The following is a 24,194-nucleotide window of genomic DNA, read 5'->3' as shown; positions in this document are numbered from 1 at the left end:
TGCCTCCTGTCAGATCAGCACTGCATTAGATTCTCATAGGAGTGCAAACCCTACTGTGAACTGCACATGTGAGGGATCTAGGTTGTGCACTCCTTATGAGAATCTAATGCCTGATGATCTGAGGTAGAGCTGAGGCAGTGATGCTAGCTCTGGGGAGTGGTTGCAAATACAGATTATCATTAGTAGAGAGGTTTGATTGCACAGGGACCATAATAAATCAGTTGCTTGCAGACTCATATCAAAACCCTATCTGTGAGTGGTAAGTGAAAACAAGCTCAGGACTCCCACTGATTCTGCATTATGGTTAGTTGTATAATTATTTCATTATATGTTACAATGTAATAATAATAAAAATAAACTGCACGATAAATGTAATGCACTTGAATCATCCTGAAACATTCACCCCCCCCAGTCCGTGGGAAAAATTGTCTTCCACGAAACCAGTCCCTGGTGCCAAAATTTTGGGGACCGCTGCCTTAAAGAATCCCTAGGGCTGGGCCCAAAGGAGTCAGAGTAAGCAGGCAGAAAATCCAAGTAGCTCAGCAACCCATAGCCCAGAAGCATTCCATCCAGACCCACTCAAAGTCTCCCTTAAGTTTTCAATCTGCTCCTAGAGCTAAGTCAACCCAGAAGACTAAGGCAATAGACTCACAGGTAGGAATCAGTGTTCTAGAATCAAGTGTTTAGAAGTGCTAAGGTCATAATCAACAAAATGAAGCTGAGCATCAAGTTCAAGAGAAAAGGAGGGAAAGAAACCCCAAACAGTAAGGTTCAGCTGGCAGGGGCTGAAGCAAGATGGAATAGGAAGTCTGTGAAATGGGAAACTTATATGAATCTCTTTAGCTCAGCACTGAGGCCACAAACTGCAAGAAAGTATCAGAGCTCTGACTCTTTGCAGTGTCTGGTTGCAGGAGTTAGAGAAGGACCTAAACCAACACACACCATACTGAATGCTTGAGACTAAAAACCTAAGCCTCAGTCTCCCCCTAAGGTTTGCTCCTATTCACTCATTTTAGCTTACTTGTCTCTTTTTGGGCCTTTGTAGCATCTCATCCTTACTAACTGCTTTCTCCAATTTCTCACACCTGAGATTTTAACTTTTGCAGCATCTTTACATTCCAAATATTTATGGTAAGAAGACAAGTTAATTCTTTATAAGTGCAACGTCCAAAATATTAGTCACAGTTGATGAGGTTTCCTTTGAGTTCCTACCTCAGATTCCTAAATGATAATGTGGCTTATGACTCACAGAAAGTACCATAGATGCCAGGTAGGGCAGAAATGCTCTCTGGGGAGGCCGTCACTCCCTACTCCACATGTGGAATTAGCCTAGTGTCTTCCTATCAAAAGGAAGCAAAAGGCATTGGTCTAAGCACCATGCTGGGTTGAGTGAGAAATTGTGAGAAATGGAAGGAGGAGAGCCTTGTTTGACCTGTTGCTCATTGCCTTGCAGGTCAGTGGGACCATGTACAACACTGGAAGACATGTGTCCCTGCGCCTGGACAAGGAGCACTTGGTCAACGTATCAGGAGGGCCCATGACATACAGCCACCGGCTGGAGGAGGTCCGGCTACACTTTGGTAGTGAGGATAGCCAAGGGTCAGAGCACCTCCTCAACGGACAAGCCTTCTCTGGGGAGGTATGTGAGGTTATTGAAGTACTACGGGTAAGTGCCAATTAATAAGATTTGGTGCTTATTTATATCCAAAGTGTGATGACAGATGGAAAGACTGCTCTTGTATCTATGAAATAAGGAGGTCTGTGCCTCCTTTCTCCATCTGTCTTTTGCAAGTTGACATAGAAGTTTATAATGAGCTTCCAGTGTTTTCCAGGGAAGACCACAGTGAAACTTGATATTTCCTCCTGAGACATTAAGAGACAGCTCTATTGTGACTAATGCCCTAAGATATTGCCAGATCATTATTTCAACCCTAAACCCTCACCTTACATGTATATCTTCATTTACACCTATCTATGCAATCTATGCAATCAGCCCCCTATATGTCACATATGTTTGCATAGATTCCATAATTCTCCTTTCTGGCAGAATGGGTCTTATTTGCACAAAACTATTACGTATAGCGAAATAAATGTCAGGGAACTAAATAGTCTGACTTTCTGCAGAATGTGCCGCCATTAATGGTGAGTGTCACTGTGTCTATCATCAGCCCAGACAGAACTCAGGCCACATCAGTGAGCCAAACCACACCTTCAGTTATAGGACAAGAGCCACAATTTAAACAAATATCATGTGTGCTATGACATATGACACTTGATAAGCAGGGTGTAGTTAATTTGACCTCTTCTACCTCCCTTATACTTGAGGGTGGTTATCAACTAAAGGTCAGGTGTCCTTATATGCTAAATATCTTGTAACTAGGTTTCTGTTTAAGAGTCCTCAATAACTGATGTCAAGAAGGCCTTCAAATAACAGAAGTATGTATTTCACTATTGGCTTGGTCTTTTTAATATTTTTAATCAAGATCATGTTTAAACCTGGCATTGTTTTTAATATAGTAAGGCCACACACTGAGAAAGAAATCCACAGCTGAATGAGTCCAGTGGCCAGATTTTAATGATCATTCAAAATGCATCAACTGAGAACCTACCTAGGCACTGTGCTAGTTACCAGGGATACGGATATATATATATATATATAAAGACATAGTTCCTACCACAGAGGAGCTCAAAGAATACTATATTCAAATCATTAAAGTATAATGCCATGCTGTAATGGAGATGTACAAAGGCCTTGGCCAACTCTAAGGAAGAAGTGACAAATTTTCCTTGAAGCGTGCAGGAGAAGTTTCACAGAGGAGGTGCCCTTTGAACTGGGCTGCGAAGAGAAGCAATGCAGAACAAGTTTCAGAACATCAGCTTTGGCATCAAAGAACCTGAGTTTGTACCTCCTGCTGTGATACACAGTAACTGTGTGACCTTGAGATGGTTACTTGATCCTTCTAAGGCTGAGTTTATATACCTCTCCAGGTTGTTTTGAAAATTAAGTGGGATTAAAGATGTAAGGATCACTAGAAGTACTCAATATTTGATAGGCAACAAAGATAAAGCTGGAAATGAGGAACAGCAAAGTCACCAAGGTGTGTCAAGGCACTGTGCATGGGGGAAGCTGCACGTGGATTTCATCTGTGGTCTATTAGTAATGGCTGCATAGAGGACCGGGTTGAGCAGGCATATGAGTCTCCTTCCTGAATCTGTAGGGGAAAAAAAGCTGGGGATGATTAGGGATGTCTGCCAAAGAGACATGAGAATGTAATGGGAAATTCTAAAGAGTTACAGATCCTGAACTAACATATAGCAGGGAATATGATGAAAGCAGGGCAAAAACTCATGAACTGAGAATGACTGGGGGACTGCCAGTCTGAATTAGAGACTATTTAAAATTAGATAAACTCTTCCTTTTTAAATACGTTATTTTAAGATTTGTATTAATTTTCTTTGTTGACTGACGTTTATTTGCTGTTATTTCTTTGTTTTTCTCCCCTACTGAACTATTAAATTCCAGTGCCTATCACAATATTGTCTCAGAATAAAAATGAATTTATGAATGAATTTATTAAATGAATGAATGAAAAAATATAGATGGTCACCAGGCTAAAACCTTTACCTTGTAGAATTTCCTAAAGTTGCTTGTTTCTTCAATATGTAATAAGGGTGCATTGTAACTTGTATATAAACTACAATTTTGGAGTAAATGAGGGCTTCCAAAACCCTTAAGGGAAACATATAACAATTTGATCTTGATGTATTAATTTTCCTAGACCTACCCCAGACCACAGGTATCAGCTGCTCCAAAGAACCTGCATTTTTAAAGCTCCCAGGAGAGTATGAATATTAGGTTTGTGAAGCACTCCCTCCGTAGTACATTATTAAGTGTTCTCAATGAAAAAAGCATTTAAACAGAGTTGCGAATTAGAATTAACTGGGGAAAATTGCCAAAATATTTACATTTGAATCCTCCAGAAGCAGCTGAATTAGTCTGCAGAGAAGTGGTCCAGGAACGTGCAATTGTAAAAATTTTTGCGAGAGAATTTGGTTAGTGACCACTGTGTCAATTTCAGCTCTGAATTATCCCAGTTTTCTAAAGAAGGAGGACTTAATCAACAAAGCCATCCTGCGCAAAATTTTAAAAGGCGCACCGGAAGTAATTGCCCCCTGGACATGGCAAAGCTGGGGTGCTATCTAGACTAATGGTGTTTGGAGAACAGCTTCCCAAGCAGAGCAGCCACACACACGTCCCCTGCTCCAAGGAAAAATTGACATTCAGCCTCAGCACAAATAGTTACACTTTGCTCTGAGTACACCACATCAGATATATCACATTTCTTTCTGAGCCCCTGAGTATGAGTGGTCTAAAAACTGGTGTGGGTTTAGGTGCAAAAATCCAGAATGTTGAAAGCACCAAAACATGTCATGCGGAAAGAGTTGGATAGGCATTGATTTTTGAGATACCTCAAAGATATTGCAGGTTCCAGGCCACTGCAATAAAGCGAATATCACAATAAAGCAAGTCACGTGAATTTTATTTCCCAGTGCATATCAAAGTTATGTTTATACTATACTACAGTAAGTGTGCAATAGCTATAACTAATAGCTATAACTATATCTAAAAGAACATTGTGCATACCTTAATTTAAAAATACTTTATTGCTAAAAAATGCTAACCATCATCTGAGTCTTCAGTGAGTCACAGTAGTAACATCAAAGAACTGATCACAGATCACCTTTACAAATATAATAATAATGAAAAATTTGAAATATTGCGAGAATTACCAAAATATGACACAGAGACACAAGCAAGAAAATGCTATTGGAAAAATGGCACTAAGAGACTTGCTCAATGCAGGGTGGCTGCAAAACTTTAATTTGTGAAGAACACAGTATCTGCACAGTACAAGAAAGTGCAACAAAACAAGGTATGCTTGCATTTAGCCCTGGGAGATCAACTCGGTGATGCTCTGTGACCACCCAGAGGGGTGGGATAGGGAAGGTGGGAGGGAGATGCAAGAGGGAGAGGATATGGGGCTATATGTATACATATAGCTGATTCACTTTATTATACAGCAGAAACTAACGCAACATTGAAAAGCAATTATACTCCAATAAAGATGTTTTAAAATAATTAATTAATAAAAATAAATAAAGGGCTTTAGTGAGCAAGAAGAGTTTAATACCTTCTATGTGGGATGAGAGGAAAACCTAGGGTCAATTGTCCAAAATTCCAGAGAGATGGCAGTCAGCTAAATATATGTTCTAACAATGAGAGTTATCTATCTATGGAATGAGTCTGCCTCTGAAAACAATGAATTCTCATCACTGGAATTATTAAGCATGGAATGGAATTTGAGGACTTCATAAAAGTGACTCATCCTAACAAGCAAGTGAGCTATGGGCTTTATTGTACCTTCTAATGCCAAAACTCTACTCAACCCATGACCTCCTTAGGGAAAATATTTTCCAGATAGATTCTACTAAGGGTTAGCCCCAGTTAAGTAAGTATATTTCATCCATAGATTAACTGTTTATTTTTATTTTGAGCTATTTTCAGAGCTGCCTTTGTTCTCTATTTTGAGCTATCCTCTGAGAGGACCTAGGTAAACATTTCAGCTGCAAAGCATTTGTTTATTGTGTTGACAATGAATAATCACATTGCCATCTGCCCCATCTATCATTGCTGATCACAATAAGCCAGTTAATGCCGGGCATTTTCCTTGGCGCAGGGCAGCAGTCGTTATCTGAAGAGCTGTAGATTAATTGCAGTCTTGTCTAGTGAGGTTATTGTAATTGATGGTCATTATTTGCTTTGTTTTATAAAGCTGTGTGGATGTACGACACAGTCAGCAACTGTGTTTTTATAAAAATTATTCATGTCCTACATAAGAACTCCTGGATGCATTGTCAGGGATTGGTGATAAATGAGCATATTCAGAGATTCAAACATCTCGAATTTTTTAAGATGGGAAAATTAACCGTTTTTAATAAGTAAGACATTTAGCTTGCTAATCGTGTCTGAGTGGTTAGATTAATGTCCAATACAAAGTAGGGTATTAATGAAAAGAAAAAAATATATTAACCAGGAAAAAGATAATATTTGAAAAGAATCATGCCCATGGATTAAGTTGCAGTAGTGAGTCTAGATAAGAAGAATCTTTCTTATTTGGGGAAATTGGAAGTATTCATTTTGAAAACCTTCCTTAAGTTCTTCACTTCAAAGGGTTAAGGGGGTACACTGAGAATTGCACCAGCTACTTCATGGAATACCTGTGGCCAGATTCTCCTGTTTATTTTACCCACTCTTCACATGGCTAGTGTGCTTCTGCTGTGTGCTGAGCTCAAAACCCAGCTCCTGTCCAGAGAAGCATACAGTCTATTGAGGTTTATATATGTTTATAATACAACATAATATGGGTTATACTTGAGCATTGTTCTGGAAAGGGAACTATGAAATAACTCTCTCTGGATTGTATTAAGGAGAGGATGGATGAATAGCTGTGTGACCTGACACAGTTGCTGCTCCCTATGAAGGTTGGGTAGAAATACATCAACTTCTCAAGTCTCAGCCTCTTGAATCTTGATTCTGTTTAAACACATTTGAGGGAGGAAAAAGTCCATAGCTGTTCCTATGTAGATAATATTTGTTTAATTAAAAGGGGAAATAAAAGTCCCATGTAGAATATATGTATTTTTAGTGGCTCTAAATCAGAAGAGAAAACAGTTATCTCAGCGCAAACAACTGAGACTAAACAACAGAAACTGCAGGCCTCGTCCTCTTCAAGGAATCAGTTATTTGCATCTCTGAGAGACCGGTTTCACCAAAGTAACACAAATTTGTAGGAATAAGCAACTAACACCAAATCGTCCTGAAGTGTGCAAGGGTATGAAAGTGCTGAGGAACACATGACTGAGAACCAGGGCCCCATGAGGCACTGAATAGTTTTGGGGGGAGGTACTCCGGAAATCTAATTAGCACCTTGCAGGAGGCTAGGACCTCCTGGTAGAGATGCTCTGTTGGCACAATTGGGGATTTGAGGGGGAATGAGAATTGGGATATTCAAAAATAACAGATACATGAGTAATACACATAGAAGAGCTACTTGAGTGCCATGGGAATGCTGTTCCCTGTACCCTGAATACTAGCTCCACCTTCCTCCCCCTATATCCAGCACAGCCCACTTGGTTTTTCTTTCCAAGTCCTCTTCCCTCCTCCCAGCCAGTAAAGTGTTGCTGCCTCCTTTTGACTTCCAGAGAATCCTGTATATTCATCTACTACAGGAGTCCACAAACTGTAGACTGTAGGCCAAATTCAGCCAAGGAGCTAAGAATGGTTTACATTTTTAAAGGATTGTTTTTTAAAGAGAAGAATATGCAACAGAGACAACATGTGGCTTGCAAAAGCCAAAATATTTACTACCTGGCCTTTTAGAGAAAAATTTTGCTGACCCCAATCGATTAAATTACCCATTGCTATAGATTTTATAACTGTTTACTCTCACTTCTGGAACCGCATTTCTTGTTGATAGGAATTTTATCTTGATCATTACTGTATTCCCAGAACCTTGTACATTGGCACATGACAGCAGAGTCAATAAATGTTTGCTGAATTAAGGAATAAATAATCTTGGTAATCCCTTCAAGGACAGAGACTTTTTGCTATTCATCTTTCTATATCATGCAACTAGCACAGTGCCTAACATACAGTAGGTGCTTCTTAATTGATGTTTGTGGAATTAATCATTCAATCACTGAATAAATAACTTAATCTACTATTGGTGTTTTAGTAATTGGAAATTTATAGGCTTTTTTCCCTGGAATTTTGGGTGTGTTGCATTCATTGACTATATAGGGATTATTATATATATAGCCTCATTTAAATTGAAGTGTTTTAATAAAGGCTGTCCAAAGCATCAAATTCCATTAGAAACTGGAAGAAAGAAAGAGTGATTTAGTTCACAGTAACCACTAAGAGAAGTTCTGGGCTTTCTCTGAGAAAGAGGTATGCTTTGAGGCGAGGTACTAACCTAGCCCTATTCTAAATGTGGTAAAGAACAGAAAGGGATTGAACAATTAAGTGTCACCTTGGAGGAATTGTATTTCCATTGGAGGGACAAGGCACGGACTCAAATCAATTACTGTGCAGTGCAATCCAGAACTTATTCAGTCACACCCATAGGTGGCTACAGAATTTCACTGCTAATACCCAGTCACTGTTTACATGCTTTGTGATTTTCTTTCATTCATTCATTTAGTTAACAAATATTAATTGAGAGTCTACCATGTGCTACAGTGAATTAAATTGGTAAAAATCCTACCTGTAAGGTAATTAAGTCTAGTGGGGGTAGACAAATAATAAATAACATAATAAATGAGTAAATTTCTATGTTAAGTTAGAGTATGATAAATGCTATGGGAAAAGAAATAGATCAGAGTAAGGGAGATCAGAGGATGAGGAGTGGAGGTAGTGAGTTACAAGTGTAAATATGGTGGTCAGTGTAGACCTTGTTGAGAGCATGACATTTTTGAGGTTGCCATGGGGATGTCTAGGGAAAGGACATTCTAGGCAGAGGCAACAACCAATTCCATAGCTTTGAAGTGGGAGAAAGCTTGAGTGTTCTAGGAAGACCAGGAGCTCATGTGTAAGTGATCAAGTGTGAGAGGTCAGAGGGAGAAGAGTAGGGCCGGGAGCTGCTGCAGATCATTATCCCTTTGCATGGATTTTGTACGGACTTTGGCTTTTACTTTGAATGAATTCCAAAGCACATTGACATAAATTCTCTGATTTAATCACTAAACACTAGCTCAGTGAGGTTACCCTTAATATTATCCCCTTTATACCTGGGGAAACTAAGGCCCAAGACCATCCTGACAATAAGTGATTGAGGCTGGATTTAATTCAGGTCTTCTGATACATAACATTGCTTACCACAGGCTAATGTTTATCCATAAACCCCACAATAATCATTGTTTACCTACTCTGGGCCCTAGTCCAGTGGGGAAATTCGAAGACCTGTAGGCTGCAGGGCCCGCCTTTAAGGAGCCTTCAATCTAGTGGAAGATCCCATCTTCCCAAACAGACTGTTAACTCCCTGCAGTCACAGAGTAGGTTGTGTTTTTTAATATAACATACATGTGATAGGCACTTGGTAGATTGAATGAGTAAATGAATATCATTTAAAAGACTAGCTTTCAGAGAGTCTAAATTATGCCCAGTATGTTATAAACTAAATTCGGTTGTCATAATGACAAACCTAATAAAGTTGATGGCATTATTAACAGAATTTCTAAGTGTTAATGTCAAATTATTTACAAATATAAGGTAAGTGAATTTTCAGTGTACCTGGGAGGAGTAATGGAACAATTGATAAGTGGTGTGCTAGAAAAATTCATTTAGATTCCTCATTTTAACCCTGGAATTACTCCCAGGATCAGATCAGGGAACTTGTCTTTGCCAATACTAGAAGCCAAAGCTCTGGAATCCAGGAGCCAGTCCCACTCAGAGTGAACAAACTGACCTTTAAGAAGTAAAGCAGACAGAGGTCAGAAGCCTAGTGGTAGAGCAGATTATGATGATACCAGCAAAGAGATGATGACTCTGGTCTAAGGATAGGCACTTTTCCCTTTGGACATTTTTATAATTTCTTCTGGAAAAGGACAGCCCAGTCCAGTCAGCAGCTTCCTGGATTACCATTTTAGATGAACACTTTGGGGCTGCCTAAGAGAGAAGTCATTGCATTTGAAGACAAATTGTTGAGATCAGCTCATTATCCCATTGATTCCATCCCAACCTGTATCATAACTCTGATCTGGTCCTGCTAGGGTGGCATTATAACAGCCACCATCTTCCTTTACTTGATTTTTATCTCCCCCCTTGGTGTCCGTCTAAAGCAGGGAAGGAGGTGTTATATTACAAAGAAAATATTAAAGACAGTCATTAACTGGGACTTGATCAGGGTTCAGTAGAACCTAACTGTCATCATAGAGATCATCACTGTTATGACTCTACAAATGTTGAATGGCATCTTCTTTTATTTAATAACCAGTGACACTGCAGTTAGAGGATGGGTACTGCTTCTAAGACTTCTGTGAACCAGCAACTGGTGAACAGTTAAGCTGGTACCGTTGAAATGATTAGCGGTACATTTTTTTATCAATTTCCAAAGCTACCGGAATAAAGTCAATTGGAAAAGAAAATGTAAAGTAAAAAATGACTTGTTCACTACTAATCTGACCACGTCAATGTTCATTAAAATTTCTAGAATTTCCGGGACTTCACTTGTGGTCCAGTGGTAAAGAATCCGCATTACAATGCAGGGGATGCGGGTTTGATCCCTGGTCAGGGAACTAAGATCCCACATGCCGCCGGGCAAATAAGCTTGCTCACCAGAACTACTGGCTTGTGGTCCTCAACTAGAGAGCATGCGTGCTGCAAACTACAGAGCCCACATGCTCTGAAACCCACGTGACACAGCTACAGAGCCCACGCACCCTGAAGCCCACAGGCCACAACTAGAGAGAAGCCCACACACTGCAACAAAGAGCCCGCGCCGCATCAAAAGATCCCGCATGTCTCAGTGAAGATCCCATGTGCCGCAACTAAGACCAGACGCAGCCAAAAATAAACATAATAAAGAAATAAATAATAAAATAAGATCTTAAAAAAAAACTTAATTAAAAAAATTTTTGTAGAGTTTCCTCCAAAGATCACATCCCCACTTCAAGATACAGACCTGCTATTAGAAAGAAGCCTGGGCAAAGCCTCCATCTAAAGTATCAGTGTTAGAGGCCCCACTGAGGTCATTTCTTCCCACCCACTTACATACAAAGGGAAAATTAGAGCCAGGAAGGACAAGAGACCTTCCTGGAGTCACCGAGATTCAGTGGCAGAATTAGGACCAGAACCCAAGTTTCCTGACTCTTACTTTGGGATTTAAAATTTTCTAAATAAAAATTGTAATTATATCAAATCCCAACACTCAAAAGACCAGTTTACGTCATCTGGTTTTTGTTGCCCAGTAGAGCAGGTGTAGTCTGATATTCAGGTTTCCTGCCTTAGTGAGCAGAACCCCATCACAAGGGCATTTAGACAATCAGCCTCAAAAAGGCAAAGACATTAACAGATTATTTCACAAACATGAGCAATCTTGAATGTCCAAAAAAAAACACCACCGATGTGAGAACCTTTATAGTGCCTAATTCCAAGAAGTATGGAAATTAAAGTTTGGAAGACCAAAATAGAAAGTGAAATGCCTTAAAGATCCTTCATTTGGTCTCAATAGGAAAATGCAATCATACTATTGCATTAAGAACCCAAGGATATAAGCCATACTTTTCTACAGTTTGAATCCATCCTCTCACAAACTCTTCCCAATAACAATCCAGAACAGCTCAGCAATATTAAATATAAGTAATCTAGATAACAATATTGCAAAATTAAATCATTAGATGTCTAGCCGCTCCATGGATATGCTGCTATGCAATTCAAAATAAAGCCGTTTAAAACCACCAGATTCATTTGCACTGACATATCGATAAACTTTTGCTGAAACAAAGCTAATCATTTCAATGGTGCCAACTTAATTGCTTACCAGTTAATGGATAATAAACAGAACTGAGGATTAAAATATGAACTAATTACTGTACTCAATTCCATTTACTTGATTTCATGTTCCATTAATTCTTTGCATCATTTCTAGTGGAAATCTTAGATTTATGGTCACCTCAAATGAGTTATGTCACTTAGTTGCCTGTGGCATGCTCATGCTCAGAATTGGTTGGAAAGGGCAGAATTCTGGGCAGTTAATATTTAGCCAAAGCAGCCTAAGATATATTAAGTGAAGGTAATTATCCATTACCAAATACCAGCCAGAGTCAGCCTCTATAAATCTATCCCTATATCAGCAGTAAAAGGGTAAGACTAGGATTGCTTTCATGATAATTCATTGGATCAGCTTGTTAGAAGCAGTCTCCAAGAGCAGTCATTACCTTGGCCTGGAAGAGGGCTTCAGGGAAGCAGAGACAAACACATCATGGGAAAGGACATTGGCCTAGGAGATGGACACTAGGGCCACCAGACAGAGGGCAACATTTTGACTTAGCAGATCTGACTTCAAGATCCTATTCTGTCAATTACTAGCTGTGTGATCTCAGTAAGGGCAGAAATAGGCAAGTCACTTAGCCTTCCTTAACCTTTTAAGCTGTGATAAGGGGTAATAATGCCAGCTGTATACACACTATAGAGTGATGTGCAGTCCAAAAAAGAAAAAAAGGCACTTCTGAGATACTGCTTTTATAGTACAAAACTGACTTGTACAGCAGTTGTGCTGTACAGGTGCTGTACAAGTCAGTTATTAGCCAGCTTAACACTTAGAGCTCATCTAGTCCAAACTACTTGCAGATAAAACATAAAGATACAATGTACTAATGTTAGTACTACCATCAGCTTTCATTTACTGAGCATGTACTATGTTCCAAGCATTGTGCTCAGTGCCTTATTGCATCCAATCCTCACAAGTTTCTTGTGAGGTAGCACTCATTAGCATCATTTTACAAAGAGGAAAGGAAAGTTGGAAAGGTCAAAGAACCTGCCTTCAATCACTTGGTTGATATGGAGAAGAGCTAGGATTTGAACCCAGGTCTCTTACTCCAGCTATGCACTGAATGACCTTAGACAAGTCAGGTCACTTCTCTAGTTATGCCCCTAAGTAACTTCTTGATCATGCTGTTCTCTTTCATCATAAGTGCCCTCTCTGTTACCTGAAATGATATTTTAGCCCTTCCCAGTTCTGCATCAGCCTTAAGAATAGCCTGAACTTTTTCTGACTGTAAAGTGAGACAGGAGCCTATTTCTCCAAGTGGCACAATTGCTATGTAAAATATGACACAGCATCATACCGTGGCCTGCTGAGAACTGTAGCTTTATTCAACTTCCCCTCTCAGATGGACAGCAACCAGGAAGTTTCATATAGATGCACAGTTACATTTTTTCTCTCACTTCTTTGAAATATGATAAGCAAGAGATTGTATATCTGTGGATATGTCTGTATATAAACACATCTGTTTCCCTCTGCAAAACATGAGGAACCATAGTCCTTAGTCTCAGAGGTAGCTTGAGTGAATACATTTTCTTGCTTTGGATCTATTTGCTGAACTAGGAATTTCTGGATTGAGCCTTGAAAGTGAACCCGACAGGAACTATTTGACAAAATGAGCTTAGTCAGGAGGTTTTAAATCACTTTGCCAGGCACTTCACTGGTGGCACAGTGGTTAAGAATCTGCCTTCCATTCACAGGCGAATTCTATCAAACATTTAGAGAAGAGATAACAACTATCCTTCTCAAACTCTTCCAAAACATAGCGGAGGGAGGGACACTCCGAAACTCATTCTATGAGGCCACCATCACCCTGATACCAAAACCAGACAAAGATGTCACAAGGAAAGAAAACTACAGGCCAATATCACTGATGAACATAGATGCCAAAATCGTCAACAAAATACTAGCAAACAGAATCCAACAGCACATTAAAAGGATCATAAAACAAAATCAAGAATGCAAGCATCCTTCAAAATATGCAAATCAATCAATGTGATACATCATATTAACAAATTGAAGGAGAAAAACCAAATGATCATCTCAATAGATGCAGAAAAAGCTTTTGACAAAATTCAACCCATTTATGATAAAAACCCTCCAGGCAGTAGGAATAGAGAGAACTTTCCTCAACATAATAAAGGTCATATATGACAAACCCACAACCAGCATCATCCTCAATGGTGAAAAACTGAAACCATTTCCACTAAGATCAGGAACAAGACAAGGTTGCCCACTCTAACCACTATTATTCAACATAGATTTGGAAGTTTTAGCCACAGCAATCAGAGAAGAAAAAGAAATAAAAAGCATCCAAATCAGAAAAGAAGAAGTAAAGCTGTCACTGTTTGTAGATCACATGATACTCTACATAGAGAATCCTAAAGATGCTACCAGAAAACCACTAGAACTAATCAATGAATTTGGTAAAGTAGCCGGATAAAAAATTAATGCACAGAAATCTCTTGCATTCCTATACACTAATGATGAAAACTCTGAAAGAGAAAATAAGAAAACACTCCCATTAACCAATGCAACAAAAAGAATAAAATATCTAGGAATAAACCTACCTAAGGAGACAAAAGACCTGTATGCAGAAAATTATAAAACAATGATGAAAGAAATTAAAGATGATACAAATAGATGGGGAGATATATCATGTTCTTGGATTGGAAAAATCAACATTGTGATAAAGACTCTACTACCAAAAGCAATCTACAGATTCAGTACAATCCATATCAAATTACCAATGGCATTTATCACAGAACTAGAGCAAAAAATTTCACAATTTGTATGGAAACACAAAAAGACCCTGAATAGCCAAAGCAATCTTGAGAAAGAAAAATGAAGCTGGAGGAATCAGGCTCCCTGCCTTCAGGTTATACTACAAAGCTACAATAATCAAGACAGTATGGTACTGACACAAAAACAGAAATATAGATCAATGGAACACGATAGAAAGCCCAGAGATAATCTCACGCACATATGGTCACCTTATCTTTGATAAAAGAGGCAAGAATATACAGTGGAGAAAAGACAGCCTCTTCAATAAGTCATGCTGGGAAAACTGGACAGCTACATGTAAAAGAATGAAATTAGGACACTCCCTAACACCATACAGAAATATAAACTCAAAATGGATTAAGGACCTAAATATAAGGCCAGACACTATCAAACTCTTAGAGGAACACATAGGCAGAACACTCCATGACATAAATCTCAGCAAGATAATTTTTGACCCACCTCCTAGAGAAATGCAAATAAAAACAAAAATAAATAAATGGGACCTAATGAAACTTCAAAGCTTTTGCACAGCAAAGGAAATCATAAACAAGACGAAAAGACAACCTTCTGAATGGGAGAAAATATTTGCTAATGAAGCAACTGACAAAGGATTAATCTCCAAAATTTATAAGCAGCTCATGCAGCTCAATATCAAAACAACAAACAACCCAATCCAAAAATGGGCAGAAGACCTAAATAGACATTTCTACAAAGAAGATATACAGACTGCCAACAAACACATGAAAGAATGCTCAATATCCTTAATCATTAGAGAAATGCAAATCAAAACTACAATGAGATATCATCTCACACCAGTCAGAATGGCCATCATCAAAAAATCTACAAACAATAAATGCTGGAGAGGGTGTGGAGGAAAGGGAACCCCCTTGCACTGTTGGTGGGAATGTAAATTGATACAGCCATGATGGAGAACAGTATGGCGTTCCTTAAAAAACTAAAAATAAAACTACCATACGACCCAGCAACCCCACTATTGGGCATATACCTTGAGAAAACCATAATTCAAAAAACATCATGTACCAAAATATTCATTGCAGCTCTATTTACAGTAGCCAGGATATGGAAGCAACCTAAGTGTCTGTCAACAGATGAATGGATAAAGAAGATGTGGCACATATATACAGTGGAATATTACTCAGCCATAAAAAGAAATGAAATTGAGTTATTTGTAGCGAGATGGATGGACCTAGAGTCTGTCATACAGAGTGAAGTAAGTGAGAAAGGGAAAAACAAATACCGTATGCTAACACATATATATGGAATCTAAAAAAAAAAAAAAAATTCATGAAGAACCTAGGGTCAAGACGGGAATAAAGATGCAGACCTACTAGAGAATGGACTTGAGGATACGGGGAAGGGGCAGGGTAAGCTGGGACAAAGTGAGAAAGTGGCATGGACATATATACACTACCATACACTACCAAACGTAAAATAGATAGCTAGTGGGAAGCAGCCACATAGCACAGGGAGATCAGCTCAGTGCTTTGTGACCACCTAGAAGGGTGGGAGAGAGCGAGATGCAAGAGGGAAGAGATATGGGGACATATGTATATGTATAACTGATTCACTTTGTTTTAAAGCAGAAACTAACACACCATTGTAAAGCAATTATACTCCAGTAAAGATGTTAAAAAAAAAGAAAAAAGAATCTGCCTGCCAACGCAGGGGACATGGGTTCAAATCCTGTTCTGGGAAGATCCCACATGCGGCAAAGCAACTAAGCCCATGCAGCACAATTACTGATCCTGCACTCTAGAGCACGTGAGCCATAACTACTGAGCTCAAGTGCTACAACTACTGAAGCCCGCACACAGAGCCCATGCTCCGCAGCAAGAGAAGCCACTGCAATGAGAAGCCTGTGCACCGCAACAAAGAGTAGCCCCCACTCGCTGCAAATAGAGAAAGCCCTCATGCAGCAATGAAGACACAATGCAGCCAAAAATAAATAAAATAAAATAAATAAATTTATTTTTAAAAAACCCCAACACTTTGCAAACCAGAAGAAGGGAGAGGCCCAGGGACCAGATTCCTGCATCAGGACTCAGTTTCCCTATACCAGTTTTTTCAAAGCAAATAGCTCTCTACTTCAGGAAAGACTCATTGTGGTAGACCCACATGGCCACCCCAGAACAGCTACTGTTTCCATAAGGTCCTCTGTGGAGGATACATTTCCTCCCTGTTGCATCTGCCTCTCTAGGGCTGATGGGTTTCCCTGCCCCAGGTGAGGAGATGTGACCTACTTATGTGAGCAGCAGTTAACTGCAGAGGTTAAGATTGCTGTCATTGTTCATTCCTGTGTTTTAATCCTGGCTCTGTCACTTATCACCTGTGACCTTGGAAAACTCATTCAACCTCCTTGTGTCTCATTTTCCTTGTTAATGAGACTAACAGCAATGCTCATGCTAGAGTTATTTCCCATCCTCCATCCATATCTAACAAAAATCCAGAGTGGCATCTGTGTAGGAGGTAAAATTCCTGAAAATTCCATCAGCCATTGTGAGTTGGTTCCAAATCCCTTACTCTAAGAAGATGGGTCTTAGGCCCTTTCTGATTGCCAATTTCTTGTCAGCGTTAATATTCTCTGGAATATTGACATATACTGGAGTGTTATAACTCCCTATATCTTTGCAAAGGACACCATCCCCTAGATAGTGTGTTTGTCCTTGGCAGATTTGCACCTTTTTCTAATACTCACAAAGGCCCTCTACAGACCAATCAATCCCCTACTAACACCAGCTTAGAATTGTGGGGAAAACTCATCAGATTGAACACATACAAGGAAGTACACTCCCCCATACTGGCCTCCTAGTAGCACCTTTCCCATTCCCAGATAATAACTCATTCTTGCAAAGGGTACAAGCAGGTGGCACGTTTTCTCATTCCCTGTGAGTTTCAGGCAAAGCTTTGAGGTGTCTAGATAGGATGATCACATGCCCTGGTTTGTCTGGGACAGTCCAGGCTGACACCAGTTTGTCCTCCAACAGCACCTCCTTTTACTCACAAAAGTGTTCCAGTTTGCACAGTGAATCAGTCATATGGTCAGCCTCTGTCTAGATGACCTTAGTTAGGCAAGCAACTAACCTCTCTGAATCTCCTTTCCCTCATCAAGAAAATGAAAGTATTAGATTTGCTCTATCAGGGCCCTTCTAGCACCAAAAGGCCAATGGAAGTAAAATCTTACTGCAGAATTTTATCATCACATATAAACATTGATTGAGGGGGTCATTGTGCTGTCTGGAGAGTCAGAAACATTTCTCTGTAATAAAAAACTTTATGTTATATTTGAGAGGTTCTCCCAAAGATTAAGTATACACTTTAAAAATAGCCATCATCATACATCCTTTAAGGTAAGAGCTTGGAAAATTAAGTCATTTGATGTAACACCAAGAATTAAAGCTCAGATTGTTCTGCTCACTTGGGTATGTCAACTTTACTTGTTATGATGCTTGAAATATTGAACTTCTGACTCCCTCTTGTGAGAACACCAGAATCACAAATAACTGCTGAACAATCATCTATAGGAAGACACTGGAACTCACCAAAAAATATACCCCACATCCAAAGACAAAGAAGAAGAAGCCACAATGAGATGGTAGGAGGGGTGCAATCACAATAAAATCAAATCCCATAACTGCTGGGTGGGTGACTCACAAACTGGAGAACACTTATACCACAGAAGTCCACCCACTGGAGTGAAGGTTCTGAGTCCCACGTCAGGCTTCCCAACCTGGGGATCTGGCAATGGGAGGAGGAATTCCTAGAGAATCAGACTTTGAAGGTTAGTGGGATTTGATTGCAGGACTCTGACAGCACTGGGGGAAACAGAGACTCCATTCTTGGAGGGCACACACAAAGTAGTGTGCACATTAGAACCCAGGGGAAGTAGCAGTGACCCCATAGGAGACTGAACCAGACCTACCTTCTAGTGTTGGAGGGTCTCCTGCAGAGGTGGTGGGTGGCTGTGTTTCACCGTGAGGACAAGGACACCGGCCACAGAAGTTCTGGGAAGTTCTCCTTGGCGTGAGCCCTCCCAGAGTCAGCCATTAGCTCCAACAATGAGCCCAGGTAAGCTCCAGTGTTGGGTCGCTTCAGGCCAAACAACCAACAGGGAGGGAGCCCAGCTCCACCCATCAGCAGTCAAGCAGACTAAAGTTTTACTGAGCTCTGCTCACCAGAGCAACAGCCAGCTCTACCAACCACCAGTCACTCCCATCAGGAAACTTGCACAAGCCTCTTAGATAGCCTCATCCACCAGAGGGCAGACAGCAGAAGCAAGAAGAACTACAATCCTGCAGCCTGTGGAACAAAAACCACATTCACAGAAAGATAGACAAGATGAAAAGGCAGAAGCCTATGTACCAGATGAAGGAACAATATAAAACCCCAGAAAAACAACTAAATGAAGTGGAGATAGGCAACCTTCCTGAAAAAGAATTCAGAAAAATGAGAGTGAAGATGATCCAGGACCTTGGAAAAAGAATGGAGGCAAAGATCAAGAAGATGCAATAAATGTTTAACAAAGACCTAGAAGAATTAAAGAAGAAACAAACAGAGATGAACAATACAATAACTGGAATGAAAACTACACTAGAAGGAATCAATAGCAGAATAACTGAGGCAAAAGAACAGATAAGTGACCTGGAAGACAGAATGGTGGAATTCACTGCTGTGGAAGAGAATAAAGAAAAAAGAATGAAATGAAAAGAAATGAAGGCGGCGTAAGAGACCTCTGGGACAACGTTAAACGCCACAACATTAGCATTATAGGGGTACCAGAAGGAGGAGAGAGAAAGGACCCAGGAAAATATTTGAATAGATTATAGACAAAAAGTTCCCTAAAATGGGAAAGGAAATAGCCACCCAAGTCCAGGAAGCACAGAGAGTCTCATACAGGATAATCCCAAGGAGAAACACACCGAGACACATAATAATCAAACTGGCAAATATTAAGGCCAAAGAGAAATTATTGAAAGCAACAAGGGAAAAACAACAAATAACATACAAGGGAACTCCCATAAGGTTAAGAGCTGATTTCTCAGCAGAAAGTCTACAAACCAGAAGGGAGTGGCATGGTGTACTTAAAGTGATTAAAGGGAAAAACCTACAACCAATATTACTCTACCCAGCAAGGATCTCATTCAGAGTCGATGGAGAAATCAAAAGCTTTACAGACAAGCAGTACCTAAGAGAATTCAGCACCACCAAACCAGCTCTACAACAAATGCTAAAGGAACTTCTCTAAGTAGGAAACACAAGAGAAGAAAAATACCTACAAAAACAAACCCAAAACAATTAAGAAAATGGTAATAGGAACATACATATCGATAATTACCTTAGAGGTGAATGGCTTAAATGCTCCAACCAAAAGACACAGGCTTACTGAATGGATACCAAAAAGTGACCCATCTGTATGCTGTCTACAAGAGACCCACTTCAGACCTAGGGTCACATACAGACTGAAAGTGAGAGGATAGAAAAAGTTATTCCATGCAAATGGAAATCAAAAGAAAGCTGGAGTAGTAATACACATATCAGAAAAAATAGACTTTAAAAGAATGTTACAACAGACAAGGAGGGCACTGCATACTGATCAAGGGATCAATCCAAGAAGAAGATATAACAATTATAAATATATAGGCACCCAACATAGGAGCACCTCAATACATAAGGCAACTGCTAACAGCTATAAAAAAGGAAATCGACAGTAACACAATAATATTGGGGGACTTTAACACCTCACTTACACCAATGGACAGATCATCCGAAATGAAAATAACTAAGAAACAGAAGCTTTAAATGACACAATAGACCAGATAGATTTTATTGATATTAACAAGACATTCCATCCAAAAACAGCAAGTTGCACTTTCTTCTCAAGTGCACACAGAACATTCTTCAGGATAGATCACATCTTGGGTCACAAATCAAGCCTCAGTATACTTAAGAAAATTGAAATCATATCAAGCACCTGTTCTGACCACAACGCTATGAGATTACAAATGAATTACAGGGAAAAAGAAGTAAAAAATACAAACACATGGAAGCTAAACAATATGTTACTAAATAACCAAGAGATCACTGAAGAAATCAAAGAGGAAATCAAAAAATACCTAGAGAAAAATGACAATGAAAACATTATGGCCCAAAACCTATGGGATGCAGCAAAAGAAGTTCTAAGAGCGAAGTTTTTAGCTATACAAGCCTACCTCAAGAAACAAGAAAAATCTCAAATAAACAATCTAACCTCACACCTAAAGGAACTAGAGAAAGAAGAACAAACAAAACCCAAAATTAGCAGAAGGAAAGAAATCATAAAGATCAGAGCAGAAGTAAGTGAAATAGAAACAAAGAAACAATAGCAAAGATCAATAAAACTAAAAGCTGGTTCTTTGAGGAGATAAACAAAATTGATAAACCATTAGCCAGACTCATCAAGAAAAAGAGGGAGAGGACTCAAATTGGAAATGAATATGGAGAAGCTACAACAGACACCACAGAAATACAAAGCATCCTAAAAGACTACTACAAGCAACTTTATGCCAATAAAATGGACGACCTGGAAGAAATGGACAAATTCTTAGAAAGGTATAACCTTCCAAGACTAACCAGGAAGAAATAGATAATATGAACAGACCAATCACAAGTAATGAAATTGAAACTGTGATTAAAAGTCTTCCAACAAACAAAAGCCCAAGACCAGATGACTCCACAGGTGAATTCTATCAAACATTTAGTTAAGAGCTAACACCCATCCATCTCAAACTCTTCCAAAAAATTGTGGAGGAAGGAACAGTCTCAAACTCATTCTATGAGGCCACCATCACCCCGATACCAAAATCAGACAAAGATACTACAAAAAAAGAAAATTGTAGTGCTTCCCTGGTGGCAGAGTGGTTGAGAGTCCACCTGCCAATGCAGGGGACATGGGTTCATGCCCCGGTCCGGGAAGATCCCACATGCCACAGAGCGTCTAGGCCCGTGAGCCATGGCCGCTGAGCCTGCGCGTCCGGAGCCTGTGCTCCGCAACAGGAGAGGCCACAACAGCAAGAGGCCCGTGTACTGAAAAAAAAAAAAAAAAAGAAAAAAGAAAAAAGAAAATTATAGACCAATATCACTGATGAATATGGATGCAGAAATCCTCAAGAAAATACTAGCAAACAGAATCCAACAACACGTTAAAAGGATCATACACCATGATCAAGTGGGATTTATCCCAGGGATGCAGGGATTCTTCAATATATGCAAATCAATCAATGTGATACACCATATTAACAAACTGAAGAATAAAAACCATATGATCATCTCAATAGATGCAGAAAAAGCTTTTGACAAAATTCAACACCAATTTATGATAAAAACTCTCCAGAAAGTGGCCAGAGAGGGAACCTACCTCAACATAATAAAGGCCATATATGACAAACCCACAGCAAACATCATTCCTAATGGTGAAAAACTGAAAGCATTTCCTGTAAGATCAGGAACAAGACAAGGATGTCCACTCTCACCACTGTTATTCAACATAGTTTCGGAAGTCCTAGCCATGGCAATCAGAGAAGAAAAAGAAATAAAAGGAATACAAATTGGAAAAGAAGAGGTAAAACTGTCACTGTTAGCAGATGACATTATACTATACATAGAGAATCCTAAAGAGGCCACCAGAGAACTACTAGAGCTAATCAATGAATTTGGTAAAGTTGCAGGATACAAAATTAATGCACAGAAATCTCTTGCATTCCTATATACTAATGATTTGAAATCTGAAAGGGAAATTAAGGAAACACTCCCATTTACCATTGCAACAAAAAGAATAAAATACCTAGGAATAAACCTACCTAGGGAGACAAAAGACCTGTATGCAGAAAACTATAAGACACTGATGAAAGAAATTAAAGATGATACCAACAGATGGAGAGATATACCATGTTCTTGGATCGGAATAATCAATATTGTGAAAATGACTATACTACCCAAAGCAATCTACAGATTCAGTGCAATTCCTATCAAATTACCAATGGCATTTTTTACACAACTAGAACAAAAAATCTTAAAATTTGTATTGAGACACAAAAGACTCCAAATAGTCAAAGCAGTCTTGAAGGAAAAAAGCAGAGCTGGAGGAATTAGACTCCCTGACTTCAGAGTATACTACAAAGCTACAGTAATCAAGACAATGTGGTACTGGCACAAAAACAGAAATATAGATCTATGGAACAAGATAGAAAGCCGAGGGATAAACCCATGCACCTATCGTCAGCTGATCTATGACAAAGGATATACAATGGAGAAAAGACAGTCTCTTCAATAAGTGGTGCTGGGAAAACTGGACAGCTATATGTAAAAGAATGAAATTAGAACACACCCTAACACCATACACAAAAATAAACTCAAAATGGATTACAGACCTGAATGTAATACCCGACCCTATAAAACTCTTAGATGAAAACATAGGAAGAATACTCTTTGACATAAATCATGGCAAGATCTTTTTTGATCCACCTCCTAGAGTAATGGAAATAAAAACAGAAATAAACATGTGAGACTTAATGAAACTTCAAATCTTTTGCACAGCAAACCATAAACAAGATGAAAAGACCACCCTCAAAATGGGAGAATATATTTGCAAACGAATCAACGGACAAAGGATTATTCTCCAAAATATATAAACAGCTCATGCACCTCAATATTAAAAAAACAAACAACCCAAACCAAAAATGGGCTGAAGACCTAAAGAGACATTTCTCCAAAGAAGACATACAGATGGCCAAGAAGCACATGAAAAGCTGCTCAACATCACTAATTATTAGAGAAATGCAAATCAAAACTACAATGAGGTATCACCTCACACCAGTTAGAATGGGTATCATCAGAAAATCTACAAACAATAAATGCTGGAGAGGGTGTGGAGAAAAGGGAACCCTCTTGCACTGTTGGTGGGAATGTAAATTGATACAGCCACTATGGAGAACAGTATGGAGGTTCCTTAAAAAATTAAAAATAAAACTACCACACGACCCAGCAATCCCACTACTGGGCATATACCCAGAGAAAACCATAATTCAAAAAGACACATGCACCCCAATATTCATTGCAGCACTATTTACAATAGCCAGGTCATGGGAGCAACCTAAATGCCCATCGACAGATGAATGGATAAAGACAATGTGGTACATATATACAATGGAATATTATTCAGCCATTAAAGAACGAATTTGAGTCATTTGTTGAGACGTGGATGGACCTAGAGACTGTCATACAGAGTGAAGTAAGTCAGAAAGAGAAAAACAAATATCGTGTATTAACGCATATATGTGGAAACTAGAAACATGGTACAGATGAACCAGTTTGCAGAGCAGAAACTGAGACACAGATGTAGTAAACAAATGTATGGACACCAAGTGGGGAAAGTGGAGGAGGGGTGTGTTGGTGGTGGGATGAATTGGGTGATTGGGACTGATATGTATAAAATTGATGACTAATAAGAACCTTCTGTATGATAAAATAAATAAAATTAAATTTAAAAAAGTCCTGTATAGCACAGGGAACTATATTCAATATCCTGTGATAAATCATAATGGAAGAGAATATGAAACAGAATGTACATATATGTATAACGGAATCACTTTGCCATACAAAAGAAACATTGGAAACAACATTGTAAACCAACTATTCTTCAATAAAATAAATTAAAAAAAAAAAATTGAACTTCTTACTCATGCCCCTGCCATCACAAGGCTACCAGCACACACACACACACACACACACACACACACACACACACACACACAC

The 24,194-nt window shown here is 39.1% G+C and overlaps 1 protein-coding gene across 1 annotated transcript in view; it reads left to right on the top strand.

The window, feature by feature from the left end:
* The window catches only part of CA10 (carbonic anhydrase 10), a 600,481-nt gene that overhangs the window by 490,684 nt on the left and 85,603 nt on the right, over positions 1 to 24,194 (top strand). The window contains exon 4 of the mRNA XM_029212322.1: positions 1,454 to 1,639. Within this exon, the coding sequence (XP_029068155.1) occupies positions 1,454 to 1,639 (186 nt within the window). The remainder of the gene's footprint in view (positions 1 to 1,453; positions 1,640 to 24,194) is intronic.

This window comes from Monodon monoceros, unplaced genomic scaffold, assembly GCF_005190385.1.
Source record: "Monodon monoceros isolate NGI ecotype Baffin Bay Population unplaced genomic scaffold, NGI_Narwhal_1 Super_Scaffold_9, whole genome shotgun sequence".
Lineage (NCBI taxonomy): Eukaryota > Metazoa > Chordata > Mammalia > Artiodactyla > Monodontidae > Monodon > Monodon monoceros.
The sequence above is the reverse complement of the archived record's forward strand: the minus strand, read 5'-3'. Positions and strand labels throughout refer to the sequence as shown.